General features: G+C 43.0%; 1 protein-coding gene across 1 annotated transcript in view; it reads right to left on the reverse strand.

Moving 5' to 3' along the window:
• Nucleotides 1–21,088, reverse strand: part of AGO2 (argonaute RISC catalytic component 2) — a 66,849-nt gene that overhangs the window by 38,046 nt on the left and 7,715 nt on the right. Inside the window, exon 2 of the mRNA XM_086608866.1 lies at nucleotides 4,352–4,547. Within this exon, the coding sequence (XP_086464992.1) occupies nucleotides 4,352–4,547 (196 nt within the window). The remainder of the gene's footprint in view (nucleotides 1–4,351; nucleotides 4,548–21,088) is intronic.

The raw sequence follows: 21,088 nt of genomic DNA on the forward strand, positions 1-21,088 counted from the left end.
ATGAGAGGTCTTTTGGAATAATAACATCCTTAGATGCCAAAGGTCTTTGGTTCAAATGCCACAAAGAGACATCCTTCAGGCTATCAGTATCACAAAGCTGTAGAATCTGAAATCCATCAGCAGTCTGCAATATGCTGCCTACAAGATCCGTAACATACAGCTTGGGGCAAAAGGACATTAAGAAATTAAACTGACACAGAAAGGAAAACACCATTTTTTCAGTATTGTTGTCATCCAGCAGCTCAGAGATGCTGCAGGTGACCGTTTCACATACCTTGACTGGGAAAGTTAATTAACTCAGCATACAGTTAGATACTATAGCGATGCAAAATTGAGATGAAACTCTGAATTCATTCAAGAAAACAACGAAGACTGTTTTAATTTACATTTTTTTTGCTGTGTCCCAAGGTTTTCAGACAAGATGTAACCACTGAAAGAAATTTGTTTGACCTCCTGAGAAGTATGAATAAAACTTGACCCAGTAATATCTGCCTCTGCAATGTCTGACTGAACAAGTACATAATCTGGAGGGTGGGAGGGAGGGAGGAGGTATTTTTCAACCTTGAGTAAAGATTGAGCAACGGAAAACCCATTCTCTTACTGAGCAAGTTCTTCCGATGGTGAACTACTTTATATAAAAACAAACACTTCCACTTAATTAAGGTTTTCAAGCTTCAAATCACATTTAGCAATGGTGCGTCTCAGCGGTGGGTGGAGATATCTTAATGAAAAGTAAGTTATTTTCTCCATGTGAAGTTGAAATAAGAGTTATTTACCAATTCACTCACTTCAGCCCTTTGGGACTGCTATTGTACTGAGATCACACAAGCACACCAAGAACCCGGGGGCCAGTGACTGCAAGCAGAGTTCATTTTGAACCTTGTAAAGGTCCTAGCTGTCCCCATGAGTTAAACCAAGGGCGTCCATGGTGCAGAACCAAACCCACGTAGCCCACTCTATCTAACTATCCAAACAGATCTGAGCTTTCTGTGACACGTGAATAATTGTAACCAGACTGCAGTAATTTTGCACAGCAGTGTGTTGTCTCAGCTGTGTTTTCACGTCCTGCTCCAGCTCCTGTCTCATCAGCGTGGAACTTGCACGTTACACTGTACACATCCCTGCAGTGGGCCTGCAGAGTCGCAGCCCAAATCACAGTTAAGTCCTAGAATAAAGCTCAAGAACGAAGCTGGGACAGATGGATTTGTGCTGAAAACAGCGTTGGTAACACAGGGATGTTTTCGTTATCGCTGAGCAGAGCTTACACAGAGTCGAGGCCTTTTCTGCTTCTCACACCATCCTACCAGTGAGTAGGCTGGGGGTGCACAAGAATTTGGGAAGGGAGACAGCCAGGACAGCCAACTCCAGCTGACCAAAGGGATATTCCATATGTCGTGGCTTAGGCTGCTCCAGCAGCTAAACTCCTCACAGCCGCTCACTCACCCTCTCCCACCCCCCTGGGATGAGGAAGAGAATTAAATGAGAAAAATATATACAAACGAGTGATGCACGGTGTAATTGCTCACCACCCCTTGACTGAGGCCCATCTCGTCCTGAACTAACAATCCCAAAACAGGTAAGTCCCGATACCGCAATCCTGGACGAGTGAGAGGCCCGAAAACAGAGAGAGAGAGAGAGAGAGAGAGCGCACTCAGACTCCGACAGTGAGAGCCCCGCAAGAGCAAAGGCCCTTCTTTCCAGCTGTCCCTCACTTTTATACTGGGCATGATGCTGCATGATACGGAATACTAATTGGCCAGTTTGGCCTCAATCCTAACTCTCAGTACAAATCGTGGACCCTCCGTCCCAGCCATGCTCCCCCCTCTCCTGTTGAGCTCCTGCACACCGGCAAGAACATGGCAGCTGAAAAGTCCTTGAGGCCTCAGTGCCAACTATAACCATCAGAGCGCTGTCAGCGTTCTCAGAGCGAGTCTCAGACTAAAACCAAAACATGGAGCTCTTCCAGCTGCTAAAAAGAAGAGCCAGCTCTGTCCCAGCTGAAACCAGGACACCATACCACAGAATCATGAAATTGTTTGGGTTGGAAGGGACCTCAAAGATCATCTCGTTCCAACCCCCCTGCCATGGGCAGGGAAACCCTCCACTACACCAGGTTGTCCAAAGCCTCATCCAACCTGGCCTTGAACACTTCCAGGGATGGGGCATCCACAACTTCTCTGGGAAACCTGGTCCAGTGTTTCACCACCCTCAGTGTAAAAATTTTCTTCCTTATATCTAATCTAAATCTCCCCTCTTTCAGTTTAAATCCATTGCCCCTTGTCCTGTCGCTACACGTCCTTGTCAAAAGTCCCTCTCCAGCTTTCCTGTAGGCCCCCTTTAAGTACTGGAAGGCTGCTAGAAGACCACCCCGGAGCCTTCTCTTCTCCAGGCTGAACAGCCCCAACTCTCTCAGCCTGTCTTCACAGGAGAGGTGCTCCAGCCCTCGGATCATCTTGACATCCTGCTCAGCACATGTAAAGCTGAGGGGAAAGAAGAAGGAAGGGGGGGATGTTTGGAGCGATGGTGTTTGTCTTCCCAAGCAACCGTTACACATGATGGAGTCCTGCTTTCCTGGAGATGGCTGAACATTCACCTGCCAATGGGAATATTGAATGAATTCCTTGTTTTGCTTTGCTTGTGTGTGCGGCTTTTGCCTTACCTGTTAACCTGTCTTTATCTCAACCCACGAGTTTTCTCACTTTCACTCTTCCTATTCTCTTCCCTACACCACTGGGGGGGAGTGAGCGAGCGGCTGTGTGGGCCTTAGCTGCCGACTGGGGTTAAACCACGACAGTAGCAGAAATGAAAACAAAATCTCCCTCTATCCTTTCTACAGGTTACGACATATGAAGCAATGATAAAAACTATTTACTATAAATATGCATCTGAATTATATAACCAAAATACCAGAAACATGTAAACCAGCTGAAAAAACTATCATTTAGAATTGGCCATGTGCATCCTGCATAATCCTATATATATATATATATATATATAAGCACACACAAAGATATAGGTACACATGTAGGACAAAGCCCATGTGCTGGACCATCACACAGAACTACAACACGCAGCAGTTGGCTCCTCAAGGAGGTACAGACGCCTGGCAAGCTGCCGCAGCCAGTGGCATGCCAGTCGTCGGGGCTGGAACTGGTGGCAGGGATATCAGTTCATGAAAGTAAGGCTCTCAACTAGGAAAAAAGTGACTGCTGGGAATTTTTTTCAGCGCTCCAATGCAGTAAGTGAAATCGGCAGGGTTGGCCTTGGGCAAGAAGAGAGTTCAGTTTAATACACTTACAACAGTGTTGGCTTTTAAAATTAAATTCAGTTTTTAACTAGCTTAAAAATTAAATTTACAGCAGATCACCACAGAAAGAAAACAAGCCAGCAAAGCACAGTGATGCTGCTTTATGAAAAGGCTATCATTACCAACTCTTTAGTTTAACAACGGATAACACACTCCAGTTTATTAATTCATGTTAGGAAAACTTTGGCTTTTGGGTGGCTTTTTCAACTCCGCGCTTTGCTCATGACTGCATATTCCACCTATGTGACCTTTTTTAATAAGGAAAAGTTTTGCTCTTGAATATATGAACATGCCATTCCAATCCTCTACAGTCAAGATGTAGGTAGTTACGAGGAAGACACTTGTGGTTTCCAGTTAGTGCCAAATCTTGTTCTCAAGTTTCACTTCTGGCAACACCACTCTTTTTCAAGTCAATGAGGTTGCCACACTGTGACTAATGGGGCACATATGCAAAACACAAGATCTAATTGCTTGTTTCCTTGGCCAACTGATCCATGTTTTCACCTCGCTATCTGTTTCAGGAGCATAGCTTTCCCTTATATAGAATCTACTGATGAAGGACAATTTCTTACCTAATTTAGTCCCTCCACCATCCTCTCGCAGTAGCACAAACAAATGGGTTTTGCCTCCCCTTGTCAGTAGGGGAACGTGGGAAAACAAGCTGGTAAAACCAACTCCCTATGGAAGGATTTGTCAGCCAATTGGACTCCGATATTTAACCAAGCAATTTAGCAAGTTGTCTTATACTGACCTAGCTCCACTAGAGTTACAACAGTTTATCCATCTGTCACCAGTGGTTTTGATCAGCATCTCAGGATACTGACAAGATCAAGCAAAATAAGGGGCAATTAGCATAGAAATCTTGGATTGGCACAGAAAGACTTGGAGAAGAAAAGTCCCTGTTGATGGACATGCAAAGTTGGAATCTATCAGTACAAAGACAGCCACATCCTCCAAACTATCAGTGAAGCCTGGCACACTCCAGCATTTTCAAAGAAAAACAAGAATGTAAACAAACTGAGGAAAAGCAAAACACAGTATTACCTGTTAACTCTTCTAGGGCATTTTTCTGGCTTTATATCCAATTCGTAATGGTAGATATCTATTTTAGGAATGTCCATTTCAAAGAAGTTGGCCTGCAGTTTGATTGTTCTCCCAGAAGTCCCAAAATCTGGTCGAGGAGGGGGTTTAAAGGCATATCCCTGTATTGGTGGTGGCAATGGTGGAGGAGGTGCAAGCACTGAAAAAAGAGAAAGCACAAATTAGCCATCAGCTATATCAAACTGACAGTAAACAAATTTACAGGCTATCTGACCAACAGAGCACAGCACATTTAAACTGGCAACTTTTTTTGAGCAATCTAAAATCTGAAAAAAAAAAGCCCTGCTAACAGGAGTCCATGAATTCTGACTCGCTTCTTCCCATGCTGGTTCACCATTTGCTGTTCTTTCCTAGCCCTGATTACTGAACAATATCGTAAAACCAATTGCATTTTCCTACACTACAAGTCAGCTAGGTGGGAATTTGAAAGCACAGGAGCCATTCCTGCGTGTTGCAGCTGTCTGGCAAATGCTATTTATTAAACTACATCCTACTGCTTCCTTTAAACAGAAAGGAAACGGCACAAATAGTCTGCTGCTGCTGTACTATATTCTTGAGCTCAAATGCCAACCCTAGATCAGACAACGTGAAGTAGAAGTGTAATAGCTGCTTGCAGTTGTTTCAATCTAGGAAATTCCACTAAAAATCCACGGAGAAGTTCATAAGGTACCAACTCAAGTATTCAAAACTCCTGCAGCATCAGTACTGAGGTTTTCCAAGGTCTAGAGCAATAATAACTTGCAGCAAAATCTTCACATGTGAAATAACCCAGGAGGTTTCTCATTAGTTATGTAAGAATCCAGGTGTGGTTTCCTGGGATTATCAAATTCAGTCCTCTGCTAGAACCAAAACCAATACACATCCCTTCACGATCAGATTAGTCACCACTTTTCCACCCTCGCTTTCCCTACTGGAAAGCTGTTCCAGAACTGAGATGCTCTAATGCTCAGAAACATCTTTACACTTTTATTTATTCATTGTCAGGTTATACTCGCTGACCTTCAGATTAAGTACTCCTTATCGCATTTTTAGATTTAAACCAAATTTCCATTTCCTTCTGAATCCTAAGCCTTACTAGTTCTATTACCCTTTTCTCATAAAACAGACCTCATTCTCATCCTTCCAGTCATTTTTTCAAGTTAATGCATTTTCAGCTCACCTTTCCTGAAGAAGATCAAGTGTTATTCTACATGAGGTCCCATCGGGGTCCAGCACAACCACACTGATACTTTCATCTCTCAACTGGAAATGTTGGGTTAATGAGCCCTAAACTGCATTTGGCTGTTGTACCACTGCCTCATGGCAGCTCCTGGCCATCCAGTGGCCAGTCAGTAGGTGCATGCTGGTCTCTTGTTTATGATTGATTGCCTCCCAGTTCACTAGTAACTCCCAGCTACGTGATCTTTTATATATATATATTTTTTTTTTAACCCATACCTATTACCCTACTACTTTCTGAATGATGCTCGGGTCCTCCTTTTCTGACAACGCCTCCTACGTCCCCTGACGAAGTTTCGTGTACTTATCCCTAACATTTATGCAAAGATTGTTAAAGAAATAATCAACAACACCATTCTCAACCTGTGCACCATCATTTCCTCACTTTACCTTTCCACATCTCCTCTCGCCAGTTTCCAACTTATCAGCATCTCCCTACTTATTTTTACCATTTTACTAATCTTTCAGCACCAATTTCCCCACATACCAGACATTTCATTAGAATCCAGATAGTTTGGTTTGACATTGGGAATATGATAGGGGGTTTTGTTAGTTTGGTTTTTTTGTTTGTTTGGTTTTTTTTTTTAATCTTGGGTTTTCTCATTTGGTTTACGTTTAGGAAGCTTCTTTCATATATTGTCTTCCAAATATGTTCTGAGGCATACACCCTTTTGATGCCGTGTTACTGAAGTTCAGTTTGCTTCTATCCCTCCCTTTCATAAATATAGCCTTAAAGTCTGTGATTCTCTAACACTAACGTATTGATCAAGTTAAAGATGCTTATTGTTGAAGACTTGCATTCTCATGACTTAAAACTTCAGGTTTCTGTGATAAAAGATTATTCTGTCTCCCTAATTTAAATACACTGACAGCTTCAGTCTTCCTTTCAATGGAAGTAAGAGTAATTATCATTTGAGTATTACTCTTACTATTTATCCGTCTTGCCTTTGCAATATCCACACCTGTACTGAGAAATGAAGCAAAGTAGCTTCTTGTTTTCACACAATAGGTCTAGACTCTTATCTGCAACCCAGTCCTCACCACAAGCAGCCCATCTGCCTCTGCATCTGACCTTTCCTATCTACATCCCTGAAGGCAAGTCGAAATACCTAGCTGACTAATTCCGCTCAACCTTCAGCAATTCTTTTTTATCTCTGCCCATCCACACTTGTAAGACACGGATTTCTCATCTTCTCCCAACACTTACAGGACCTCTGCTTACTTCACATATTTGTCGGAAGGTGGTTAACTCACTCAGGTGGCCCCCGCAGTCACCATATCCCTTGCTTGGTATGACAAATCCGCCAAGTTTCTGTGTCATTACGCAGAAAGAACCCTCCGCAGTGGATATGACAACTAACAAAGTTAATTATAGCACTATCACTACAGCTGGAAAGTAACACAAAAAAATACTCCCACAAATATTTATACTTGCAATATGACAAAGGTTTCTGTTATCCACCTCCAAACCAGGTCAGGGGCACACACATCAAGTAGCTACCTCTACTCCACCACAATCTTGTTTACCACCACTTTCCCAAAGCAATCTGGCTCCCACTTATGATTTTAGCCGTTCTGTTGCTTAATACTTCACAGCTCATCACTGCACATATTTTCATTTCTATCTTTCCATAACAGAACGTTCCCATTTGAAAGTCATGTCCGAGACATTAATGTTACACTATGGGTTTTTTTTGTGTTGTTCCATGATCCCCATCGCACCACCCATTCAAAAATATTTTCATTTTCAGCCCAGGCTCCTGGCATTTGTTTGTATTTTAACATGTCCATTTCTTAAGCCCCTACTGCATTCTATCCACATTACATATTGCCTTACCACTATTACCTGGCAAACTGGTATCAATACTACGCGTTTCCCTTCTCATTGCTGTCTATTTTTATACCTTCTAACATTTCTGTATCTATTGCCACATCCCAGCTCCCCTCCCTTTTCTTTTTCTGTGTCAGATTTCGTACATCATTAAATCACAGAACAGTTTGGGTTGGAATGGACATTAAAGATCATCATCTTCCAACTCCTCTGCCATGGGCAGGGACACCCTCCACTGCATCAGATTGCTCAAAGCCTCATCCATCCTAGCCTTGAACAGTTCCAGGGATGGGGCAGCCACAACTTCTCTGCACAACTTGTTCCAGTGTCTCACCACCTTCACAGAGAAAAATTTGTTCCTAAAACCTAACCAAAATCTCCCCTCTTTCAGTTTAAAGCCATTTCCCCTTGCCCTATCACTACACACCCTTGCAAAAAGTCCCTCTCCAGCTTTGTTGTAGGCCCCCTTAGGTAATGGAAGCCTGCTAGAAGGTCTCCCCAGAGCCTTCTCTTCTCCAAGTTCAACAATCCCAACTCTCTCAGCCTGTCTTCAGAGGAGAGGTGCTCCAGCCCTTGGACGATCTTCATGGCCCTCCTCTGAACTTGCTCCAACAGCTCCATGTCCTTCTTGTGTTGGGGGCCACAGAGTTGAACACAGTATTCCAGGTGGGGCCTCACAAAAGCAAAGGGGGAGAATCCTCTCCCTTGACCTGCTGCCCACGCTGCTTCGGATGCAGCCCAGGACACAGTTGGCTTTCTGGGCTGCGCACATTGCTGGCTCACGTGGAGCTTCTCATCAACCAACACTCCCAAGTCCTTCTCTTCAGGGCTGCTCTCAATCCATTGCCCACCCAGCCTGGATTTGTGCGTAGGATTGCCCCGACTCCTGTGCAGGACCTTGCACTCGGCCTTGTTGAACTTTTTAAGTTTGCACACACCCACCTCTCCAGCCTGTCAAGGTCCCTCTGGATGGCATCCCTTCCCTCCAGCGTGTCCACAACACCACACAGCTTGGTGTCTTCTGCAAACTTGCTGATGGTGCTCTCGATCCCACTGTCCATGTCATTGACAAATATGTTAAACAACACCAGCCCCAATACCAACCCCTGAGGAACACCACTCGTCACTAGTCTCCACTTGGACATTGATCCGCTGACTCTAACACTTCTGAGTGCGACCATCCAGCCAATTCCTTATCCACCGAGTGGTCCATCTGTCAAATCTGTATCTCTGTATGTTTCCAATTTAGAGACAAGGATGTCATGCAGGACAGTGTCTAACGCTTTGCACAAGTCCAGGTCACAGTAGTTTTCAGAAACATAAAATAAAAGCTAACAAGATTTGGAAGTGCAAAAACTAGCATCATGGAGGGGAGAACCCCCTCCAAGCTATTGACACTGCAAAATTAAGTAATTTTTGATTAAGTAATACATCTTCTTTCTGCTGTATTAAAATGAGATCATTTACTACTTCTCACAGGGGCATAACGAAGCTGTACCTATAAGTGTTCAGGGATCAATACAATCACATGTTGCTCAACATCATCATGACATTCCCGCACTGGAGTCTGAGTGACAAACAGTAAGGAAAAGTGAGGGCATAGATTCAGTTTTGAGAATAACATGAAATGCTGAGAGAAGTACAGACTCCTGCGAAAAGATGGGATCACAGTTTTACAACCTGAAATTCTGATGGAGGAAAAATAAAAACACTAAGCTGTTCAGAAAGCAAGGCTACTACCAGCCTGTATTTTCATTTTTAACATTTTTTTTTCAATGTTGTTTTTTTTTTTTACAATTCAATTAACAGAAAAAAAAAAAAAAGAAGCAGCTATTTCTGGCTCAACTCCCTAGTGCAAACTTAATTTAGGGCAGGGTGTTGCTCCAAGGAGATAAGCACTGTTTATTAAACAGCAGCATTGACCCGATAAGCAGCCAACCTGTATTTTTGTGGCATAAACCAGATGCGTATGTGCTAACCATAAAACTGAGGGATGTGAATTTCACCTGTTGCTCTGAAATCACTTTTTGGTCTACTGCCTGAAATTTAAGAACACAAAAATCAAACTATCTTGTGTAAAATGTATACAACAACCAGCTGTGAAGTTTAGTGTCACAAAATACCGAGTTTGGTGCTGACAGGAGAGGTTAGAGCCTTATTATTCTCTTCTATTGAAGTCAAAAAGCCGTGAGCCTCAATCATAAACCACAGTTGCTACATTCAAAGTGTTTCAGCTGCCCCAAAATCTTTTTCAAGCCCTCCTGAAAAATTCCTATCATCTGCTCACTCTTAAATGTGACAGAAGCCGTATCAACGCTTTTCTTGGCATGAAAGGTTCCTACTAAGGAGGTTTTGCAGCATGATGAGGTATAAAACAGAGGATACGGCTGGACACCGGAGCTTGAGGTGACGCCCTGCCCATGGAAACCTGCCAAACTTCATACCCCAACGCATGTCATCTGCTCCGTTCCTGTTTTTCAGAGACTCCTTCACGAGCACAGATGACGCTTGCAGAGTCAGTATTTCAAAGCGTTGGAAAATCTACATGCGTCCCTGGATTTTACTTTTAAAGCACTGTCAAGGAAGAATGAATTGGAAGAAAGATGAAAGACTAATAAACTGGAGCATCCGTGTGATAAATATCAGAAGCGCCTCGCTCATTTGCTAGATGATAATATGAATAATAAGAACGTTTCAGCCTTGATATGATGATTGAGACCATCAAGAGCCTCATTTTAAAGGTGTGAAGTAAAGTAAGCTGTGTATTGAATATTAAGGTGCCAGCATAGTGTCTTTAGGCTTATTTTATCATGAAAAAACAGACTTCCTATTATAATTCATCCAATTTACATAGACCAAACGTTCATAGTTATCAATCTTAAGAATTATAATTTCTAAAATTCAAAAAAAAAAGAAGTCTGGAAGAAGACAGATATTAGAAAAATAACATTCTTGTGGCAGTTCTCTGATATAGAATTAAACATCAAGCAATATCACTCTGTCAAAAGAGAGCAGCAGGGAAAAGCGGATGGTAGAGAAACTCTGCACAATCTCAGAAATTTAGTACAAACACCAAGTTTTGCAAATTGAGAACAGGACCGCAAACGCAAAGCTGCCTGTGTGCGTGGTCCTACTCCAGCACCCTACTGTGGATCAAAACCAAAGACAAGAAAGTGACTCAAGGAGTCAGCTGGCCAAGACACTCCTAGTACATAAAAACTGCAAACGAGCCACGCTCTTTAATGAGCAGGGCTCAGCTCGTCTACTCCAAAATCCGCGCAATTATGTGATGACGATTTTTCAGGACCAGTTAATTTATAACCATTTCCCAGACTCGGAGCGCTCATTTCTTTTGTCCTTCATTCTTCTTCATTTTTTAAAGCTTAACTGCTGGTCTGCTCAGCACCCTGGAAGCACTGCCAGTCAGCACTAAACTTGCACGTTGAAGTTTTTTTAGCAAAGAATTATGCAATTTTAATGTGCAGTCAGAAGTCTAGTAAGTTACTAAATAAGAAGGGGCCAAACTAGTTGCATCTAAAGGCTTGTCAACACAGGAAATCATCCGAGCATAATTATACGAGTGCAATTATATCAGTAAGGTTCCTCCTGTGGCAAGTCCTAACGCATATTTAATAATCAGGTGATGTTTTCTCAGATCAGGGCATGTTTTAGCATTGGGCTAAAGCAACCTATGTTTGTCGATTGGAAGTCTCTCTAAAACCATTTTTCTAAAAATATAGTCTATAAGTGAAACTAGGATGAGGAAGGAAGCCTTATTTGGAAGCTTCACTTTCAGTTAAGGTTTCTAATATCAGACAACAGGGCTTGCTCTTCCGGATCATCACTACGGCTGTTTTCAGATGTTGCTGTGCAAGAAAAGATGCACTTTTCCAAGTATGTTAGATACACTGATTACTCAATACCCAAGCATAAAAGGCCAAATTTCATGCCAGTACACAGAATTTTAACTCAATACGTAATTCAGTTCTCCTGTAGCGCTTGATTTGATCTACCTTGCTTGCCAATCCCAGCCTTGCAGACAGCACGGGCTATTACAACCATTGTGCATATACTTTGCTGCCTCCAAGTCAGTTACTGATTCCATCACACAGACACGGAAAGGAGGTGTTGCTCCTTGGAAAAAAAAGGCAGTTAATAACTTGTCCTCAGCTAGCAATCAGCTGTTTTGCCTCCAGAACTGCAGGGAACAAAAAAAAAAAAAAAACAAACAACAAAAACACAAAAGGACAAATGTGCTCATCATGATCAGGTTAAAAAGAACCAAGACTGGCAAAGGAACAGACATATCTGCTTGGAAAGGCTTTCCCACAGCTGCTGCAGAGGTGCCAAGTATCAGGAACACAGAATAACGTAGGTTGGAAGGGACCAGGCTGACTTGTCCAGTCAAGTTTTGACTACCTTCCAGGACAGTTTCCACAACATCTCCTGCAACCTGTTCCAGTGTTTGATCACCTCCATGGTAAAATAAACTTGACTTACACTTAACTGGAGTTTCCTGTGTTCCAGCCTCTGCCCATCGCCTCCTGCTCTGTTCTGGCGCACCTGCCATGAGTCTGGCTCCATCTTCTCCATAACTTCCCCTTAGGTAGTTGGAGGCAGCCAGAAGATCACCCTTTAGCCTTCTCTTCTTAAGGCTGAAAAAACCTGATTCTCTCAGCCTCTCCTGCAATGTCATGTGCTCCTTCCCCATGCCACCTCCGTGGCCTGTCCCTGGGCTTGCAAACAGGTAATGTTCCCTTTTTCAAGTGCAATCTGAAGTGGGAGAATGGGAGGCTTGGAGAGAGGATATCCCATGGCGCAGCAAAAAGGATTTCCATAAACAATTATTCAAATACCAGTAACAGAGGGAGTTCAGAAATAATATGGAAAACATCCAATACGGATCCTTGACAGGATCTGCACAGAGTTTTTAAGTATTTTATTTATATATATGTGGTCAGAGCAAGAAAAGGAATACGGGGAGTTCAGTTCAGTTCTTTATAGGACCCAACTAAAAAAGCTTTGGGGTGTCTTCAAGTTCTCTTAAAGTCTGGGTTATATAGAGAAGTTTAACCTTTGCACTGGCTTTCTGTTAAGAACCGTTAGAGAAAGATAGGAAGAAGGCTGGCAGTGTTCTCTATGAGATAAGGAATGCTCAAAGCTGCAGCTCATAGTCCCTTGATATTACGGGGGTAGAGGAACCTATATGGAACCTGTAGGTCTGTCCTTGCTACTCATTAAGCATATTTTGGAGTATGGAAATTAAAAGTTCTTCAGTCAAACTATAGCATTGCTGGATTAAATGATGCACAAAAAATAAAAGCAACTGACTTATCCTCAAAAAATCAACAAGCCACACGGAAAGTCCCAGAAGGAAGCGGAGGAAAAGATCATAGAATGGTTTGGGTTAGAAGGGACATTACAGATCATCATGTTCCAACCCCCCTGCCAATGGGCAGGGACACCCTCCACTACACCAGGTTGCTCAAAGCCTCATCCAACCTGGCCTTGAACACTTCCAGGGATGGGGCAGCCACAACTTCTATCGGCAACCTCTTCCAGCGTTTCACTACCCTCAGAGCGAATTTCTTCCTCAGATCTAATTTAAATCTCCCCTCTTTCAGTTTAAATCCATTGCCCCTTGTCCTATCACTATGCTCCCTTGCAAAAAGTCCCTCTCCAGCTTTGTTGTAGGCCCCCTTTAGGTGCTGGAAGGCTGCTAGAAAGTCTCCCCGGAGCCTTCTGTTCTCCAGGCTCAACAGCCTCAACTCTCTCAGCCTGTCTTCAGAGGAGAGGTGCTCCAGCTCTCTCATCATTTTCGTCGCCCTCCTCTGGACCCACTCCAACAGATCCATGTCCTTCTTATGTTGGGGCTCACAGAGTTGAACACAGTATTCCAGGTGGGGCCTCACCAGAGCAGAACAGAGGGGCAGAATCCCCTCCCTCGACCTGCTGCCCACGCTGCTTTGGATGCAGCCCAAGCTAAGTTTGGCTTTCTGGGCTGCCAGCGCACATTGCCGGCTCATGCTGAGCTTATCAACCAACACTCCCAAGTCCTTCTCCTCAGGGCTGCTCTCAATCCATTCTCCACCCAGCCTGGATTTGTGCTTGGGATTGCCCCGATCCACATGCAGGACCTTGCACTTGGCCTTGTTGAACTTTGTAAGTTTGCACACACCCACCTCGCCAGCCTGTCAAGGTCCCTCTGGATGGCATCCCTTAGAATCATAGAATGGTTAGGGCTGGAAGGGACCTTCAAAGGTCATCTAGTCCAACCCCCCTGCAAGGAACAGGGATATCTCCAACTAGATCAGGTTGCTCAGGGCCTTGTCCAACCTGGCCTTGAACGTCTCCAGGGATGGAGCATCCACCACCTCTCTGGGCAACCTGTTCCAGTGTTCTACCACTCTCATAGTAAAAAATTTTTTCCTAATATCCAACCTGAAACTACCTCCCTCTATTTTAAAACCATTACCCCTTGTCCTATCATAACTGGCCCTCCTGAACAGCCTCTCCCCATCTTTCCTGTAGGCCCCCTTGAGGTACTGGAAGACCGCTATAAGGTCACCCCGGAGCCTCCTCTTCTCCAGGCTGAACAGCCCCAACTCTTTCAGCCTGTCCTCATAGGAAAGGTGCTCCAGCCCTCTTATCATCTTCGTGGCCCTCCTCTGGACCCTCTCCAACTGGTCCATGTCCTTCTTATGTTGGGGACTCCAGAACTGGACGCAGTACTCCAAGTGAGGTCTCACGAGGGCAGAGTAGAGGGGGAGAATCACCTCCCTCGACCTGCTGGCCACGCTCCTCTTGATGCAGCCCAGGACGAGCCCTTCCCTCCAGCGTGTCCACAACACCACACAGCTTGGTGTCTTCTGCAAACTTGCTGAGGGTGCACTCGATCCCACTGTCCATGTCACCGAAAAAGATGTTAAATAGCACTGGCCCCAGTACTGACCCCTGAGGAACACCACTCGTCACTGGCCTCCACCTGGACATTGAACCGTTGACCACAACTTCTGAGTGCGACCATCCAGCCAATTCCTTATCCACCGAGTGGTCCATCTGTCAAATACCATGTCTCTCCAATTGAGAAACAAGATGATGTAATCAGAACTTCATTTAAATCTAATATCTGTTATAGGACTATTTTAAATATCAACTATTGAAGGTTCTTCATGAACATGCGACTGTCAGAAAATTTCATGAGGTTTTCTGCTAATAATTCATGTTCTAGAACAACAGTGCTTTGCAGAGCCCAGCATGGCAACCAAACTGATAAGCATCTGGAGGAATGGAACCAGTTAAAGACTGAAAGGGAAACCCAATTCTTCTTACCTTTTTATGCAAATAAAGTACATCTAAGAATACTTAGAACAACTCCTTTTACCCACTTGCTGTCTTAGCTATACCAATTGGGACAATTATGCAACTGGGTGGAAGGCTAACAGATTACTAAAGGTGTCCTCAGAAAAAAAGAGGAGCGAGGAAGAGGTAAGCCTGTAAACCTTATCTATATCCACTACAAGGAATCCATAAATTTAGTGTAAATCCTTATTGTCCTAGAAATCCAAAGTACATTCTTCATCACCAGAGTGCCCTCCCCCTCTAAACACGTACCTGGTAACATTAAGCTAGCATTTGTCACAAGTTTCTAAGCCATGTATCACTCCAAGTTGGTAAAACATTATTCTCCTGGAATGGCCCCTAGAATGTTATCAAGAGTTAGATCATTTAGGGATGAGGTGTTCCCGTTGCCCATTGCATTCAGTCTGTTCCTGTACTTCTCTCCAGTACCTGCTCATTCCAGGACATCACATGTCTCCATTTACGTGCGGAAGCCAACCCTTAAAGACGCTTAGCTCAACCATCTTCTTGCATTCCTCATTTTTTCAACCTGTCTTACATTTCTGTTGTTTCTTTTCTCACTCTGACCACATATAAACTGTGCCTGGATCCTGTCAAGGATTCATATATGATGCCTTTCATGTAATTTTTGATGGAGTTCCTCTGTAAATGTTCTTTTGGTCTCTCACTGAGCAACTAACACTTTCTAACCACAGCACATTGTGTATGCCGAGCTGAGCTATCAGACCTAGGGCTGCTTCAGTACTGACAGGCAAAAAAGAAGGAGTTGTCCTCATATTTGGTCATATTTTATGTCCCACATATGACTATTGAGAAGTTTAGGGATCCTACTCTTTTAATTTGTCAGTGTTGTAGTGTGAAATTAAAATCCTTAACAAAGAGTCAATTTGTTAGACAAACAGCATTGCCGTCATTATGTTCTTCATAATCTCATCATGTTCAGTAGGCCTAACTGAGACATGAATTTTATGGAATAACTGTCACTTACTGCAAAAGAATTCAAGCAATGGTAATTCTCAAGTCAATCCTTTTATCTAATGAAAGGTGTCGCTGCCCCTGGCGGAGAGGTTGGACTAGATGATCTTTAAAGGCCCCTTTCAACCAAAATCATTACATGATTATTTTGTCTGGAATAAATAATCCGTTACAGATCTGTCGCTCTCTGGGTTATCCTGGTTACTTTTTGACCCCTGTAAGATAGAGGCAGGATCTCTTCATAATGCCAGAAGTGAGATGATCCAGAGAGGCCAGAACCACTCCCAGACACCAATGGTGTGAACAGGTGTTGCAGTCAGAGATGAAAAGGAGAAACAAGACAGCAATACAGCTTAAGTTATGAACACATTTCAAGTAAGAATATGTGAAAGACTACAAGAACAAAATGTCAGAGAAGCAAAGACGAAGACAGCAATGCTCCACTAGAAAGCAGCAGGTGAGAAAAAAAAGAATGGTTCTTCTCTCTAGTCCACAAGCTTCTTCTGGACAATGCCAACTTGCAAAAGACACCAACTCTTAGTACCTTTTTTTTTTTTTTACCTTCTACATTCTCCTTCCAGTCTAGACCTTCAAAGTTATTCTCCAAATTTTCAAATGCTAATGAGTTGGCTCTCAGCACTCCACTGGCCACCTGCAAGTGGGGCAAGTGGCAGAAGTGCACCATCAAAGCACACAAAGAGCACACAACATCCATCCTTACTATTAACAAGCCAAGTGCTTTAACTGATTCCTGTATGCAAAATTGTACAAAGTACTACTGCAAACCTTAAGAGATGCAGAGAAATGCATTTAATTACAAACTGCAGTATTGAATTGTCACCCAAATAGCGAGGCTCATCCAAACAACGGAGAGGATGCTTACGGCTAACCTACAAGTCAGCTACCCAGTTTGAAGTAAAATGTGAACTCAAACTACAAAATAACTCCCTCTTCAGGCAAACGTCTACTCGATGAAGGAGGAAATGGAGAACATTTAGTGCTACTTATCACACTTGACTTTAATGATTTCTTCACTTTTCCATACCTTAGAAAACGATGCTGAACTAATTCCAGATGCTTTTTCTAACAATTTAAAATAAAGAATGTAACTATTTTCTGCATTCATAAAGAGCAATGCCTCCATTCAATACAATCCCTGTTCTTTGCTACTCCAAAAGGCCTACGTAGTGAATACACACACCTTCTACGAGAGGAATAAAAACACCCACTAGCCTCTATTCCTCCCTTTATGTTCCTTCTTCCCTATAGAATGCAAGACCAGAAAATCTGTATTCTTCACCCCACGTTACCATTCCCTTACCCCTGTTTGCTGAAATGTTGCATTTATGTTAGAAAAGAAATGTGGCTTCCCCGCCATCCCTATTAGCTGACTGACTGCATGTGTATCTGCGAAACAACATAACCCATCCTTCTTTACAACTTCTTTATCCATCAATACCGACTCCTCCAATAATATTTACTTCAATGCACAGACTGAAGTTTCCATCAAACTACTTGATGTGAACATCAGACGCACAAGCGCTCACATTCAGTCCCGAGGAGAGCACGCAGAGTCATTCCAAGTAGTGCCCGGCGCAGAACGGAGCTCAGCCAAGGGGTACTTAGCCCCAGATCCCCCACACTAAGTACTTCAACACCTTTTACACACACAATCTGCCATCAAATAACACCATTAGTACTGTACACCTCACTATAGAATCATAGAATGGTTTGAGTTGGAAGGGACCTCAAAGATCACCTAGTTCCAACCCCCCTGCCATGGGCAAGGAAACCCTCCACTACACCAGGTTGCCCAAAGCCTCATCCAACCTGGCCTTGAACACTTCCAGGGATGGGGCAGCCACAACTCCTCTGGGAAACCTGTTCCAGTGCCTCACCACCCTCTGAGTGAAAAATTTCTTCCTTAAATCTAATCTAAATCTGCCCTCTTTCAGTTTAAAGCCATTGTCCCTTGTCCTATCACTACACACCCTTGTAAAAAGTCCCTCTCCAGCTTTCCTGTAGGCCCCCTTAAAGTACTGGAAGGCTGCTGTAAGATCACCCCCGAGTCTTCTCTTCTCCAGGCTGAACAGCCCCAACTCTCTCAGCCTGTCTTCATAGCAGAGGTGCTCCAGCCATCGGATCATCTTCGTGGCCCTCCTCTGGACCCGCTCCAGCAGCTCCATGTCCTTCTTGTGCTGGGGACTCCAGAGCTGAATGCAGTATTCTAGGTGGGGTCTCACGAGAGCAGAGTAGAGGGACAGAATCACCTCCCTCGACCTGCTGGCCACTCTGCTATCACACTCAAGATCTCAATATTTCATAGATTATTTATTTTTCCCCTTAGAAATAGTAAGAACTGGTCTCTCTATTATAGCCCACGAGCAGACACTGGACAGATGAAGCTGCCTGAATGAGTGGTAGTTCTCAGCACAGTGTTGCTCTCCCAACATTTCTACTCACACCTTTTCCTCCCTCTCGTCCTCCTTCCAGATCTCTTGCCATCACATCCCATGCCTCTGCTCCAGCCTTCCATATTACTAGAGGCAGTGCCCACATGCACACAAGCTCCGCTAGGCTTGCCGAGCTCCAAGGGCTTGGGCTTCAGCTTGGGCTTTGCCCTGTTGCCCCTGGCACATCTTTCTAGTGAGCTGTGCCTCACCAGCTGGCAACTGGTGCCACAGAGGCCCCAAATCCCTGATCCCTGTGGTATTCACATTGTATACAATTTAATGAAACACAGAAATAATTTGCCTTCAGCTTATTAAAGCAATAAGCTAGGACAGCCATATTTTGCGCTGTATCTTTGGAAGCACATTCATACCCCAAACAGACTTTGGCTAGCCGTGTTTTTGTCTAAAATCTAAAAATAAAAATTGTAAGTCGTATTCATACCTATAATATTTTTTTAATTTACAAAACTCAACTGTTGAGCTGTAACTCAGAAGCAGTCATGCTTTCCCTGAAGGGAAAAAAAAAAATAAAAATCTTTCCCCATACCCACACTGGATTAATCTACAAAAACATGAACACTCCCGTGGCCTGGTTTCAAAATAGAAAATTCACAGTTAAGAGCTGAGGTTATGCTTTATTTTATCATTTTAGATAGTGAAAGCAGCTGTAGGAGCATCTTTAACACGCAAGAGATCCAACAGCACCTAATGTGGTTTCGAGAGATATGGCTGTGGTTTGCAGCACCACTGAGAAGAGGGGTAAAACACAGGATCGTAATAATGGAACAACCGAGACATGACAAATTCTGTCCTGTGAGAATTTTTTTTTCCTATTACATCTTTGGGTTTTTTTCCTCCACCTGCTTCTTGTAAGTAACTTAAGTTCTCCTATGAGTTGACACAAACCAAAACTCAGCTGTGGCACTGCACCACCCCAGCCATCACGGCAACAACATGGGAGGCGACCGCAAATAATGGCATCTTACTACAGGAAGACTTGAATCCCCACAGATTTTTTTCCTCTGGAAATAATTGACTTTGTCTTGCAGTGCCACTATCAAAACCTTACTCCACGTGACACTTCGTCCTATAAATTGCCATTTTTGGTCTGCGCATTACTTTAAGGATTCTGTGAAAGGTTAAGTTTAAAAAAAAAAAAGGCACATGCAAGATTCCTAGAGAGGTCTGCATCTCCATTGAAATTTTACATTAAAGGGGGTTTGCAAGTCAGAAACAATTAAAAAAAAAAAATGCCACTACTGTATTCTAATCACATAACGAGACCCAAACAATAAAGCTCCACTTCCTTGCCCTGGTGGGAAGTTTCCTCCTTCTCAATGAAGCTCTCACTTTTTAAACACACCCTTATGCAAATATTCTGAATCCATACAAATTGTCTCTAAGCATTCCCTCATTAAACACTGAAGCTCTTCCTGAAAAAAAAAAAAACAACCAACATACTGTCTCACCCAAACATTCATTCTTCTCTATTGTCATTTCTACCTAAACTTGGGTTTCTTCTCTATCTTATTTTTGGTTTGTTTGCGGTTTAGAGGGTTAGTGGGTTTTTGGGTTTTCTTTTTAAACCTATGTCTCATTAGCTTTCTCAACAGAAACACTCAACTCAGAAGAACTGAAATCCACAAGTAACTATTGTTTGAGAAACTTTACATGTCGCCGGCAGTGAAAAAGCACAAACAAGAAAACCCCTGCTCTCCCAAAGTCCTCAGACATGTCCCCCACATGGGAGCGAACAAAGATTTCAGAAACAATGGAGGAGTATGAAGGGGCAAGAGAGCACAACCAACAGAGGGACTGATTTAAAAACAAAAACGAAAAACAAAACCACCAAACAGTAGAAAGGGAGCATTCACTGCAAACCACAAGTTGTATGAAAGGACAATGAAATAAGTTCATTATCAAAGGATAAGGGAAGCCAAGAACACAGCAACATTTAGATAGGAATTTACCCTCCATATGAATAGACGCCTGTCCTTTAATAGCAAACACTTGCTAAACGAGTTTCAGAAGGTATATAATGATGTTTTAAAGCCTTATTCATCTACATGACAAGTTTAACTTCAAACAATTTCTACATTGATCTAGCTAAGCCAGTGAAACCTCCCCTCTTGGGAATTCTTCTAAAATTGGCTTATTTAAAACAAATCTAAATTAGCACATCCACGCACTTCCTACTACTAAATTAAAATTGAAATTTCATTATTTTCTCACATTAATAAGTTCTAATATAAATTTCATGATTGAACTAAGAACACCAAAAAAAAAAGACCAACAAGACAAAAAGTTCTAGAGCTCCAATCTGTGACATTAGTGCTGAACAGAGCCACCCACGGTACCCAACACTGCCAAGCCAGCTCCTTGTCTGGCCAGAAAAGAGTTTCAATTTTTTTTTTTTTTTTTCTTAGACTGCACACAAAATCATCAGCTTGATTCCCTATATGCAAATCTGCACTGTAAAACCAACACAGTTTCAAAAGCATGTTTTCAAGTTCCCCAAGATGACACGCTGAGATTAGTTTACTCCTTAAAAGACTGAAGACTGAACTTTTGCTCTGCAGTCCCCTCGTTTCATTCACACCCCGATACAGGTTGGAAGCGACATCACGAGACATAAAATCCATGTAGTGTTTAAACACACAGTCTTCAGACTTACACATATTTTATAGAATTACATGTTATGTGATTTAACTCTTCACATAGTTGAAAGAGTTAACCCCATTCTCCACGTTGTGATTCTAAGCAACTTGCAGGAGGGAATGCAATCAGGTTGCTGCCAGAAGAGCTGTTAGGAAAGGCATGTGGAGCCCAGAACGCTGCAGA

The sequence above is a fragment of the Tauraco erythrolophus genome, chromosome 3, assembly GCF_009769465.1.
Source record: "Tauraco erythrolophus isolate bTauEry1 chromosome 3, bTauEry1.pri, whole genome shotgun sequence".
NCBI lineage: Eukaryota > Metazoa > Chordata > Aves > Musophagiformes > Musophagidae > Tauraco > Tauraco erythrolophus.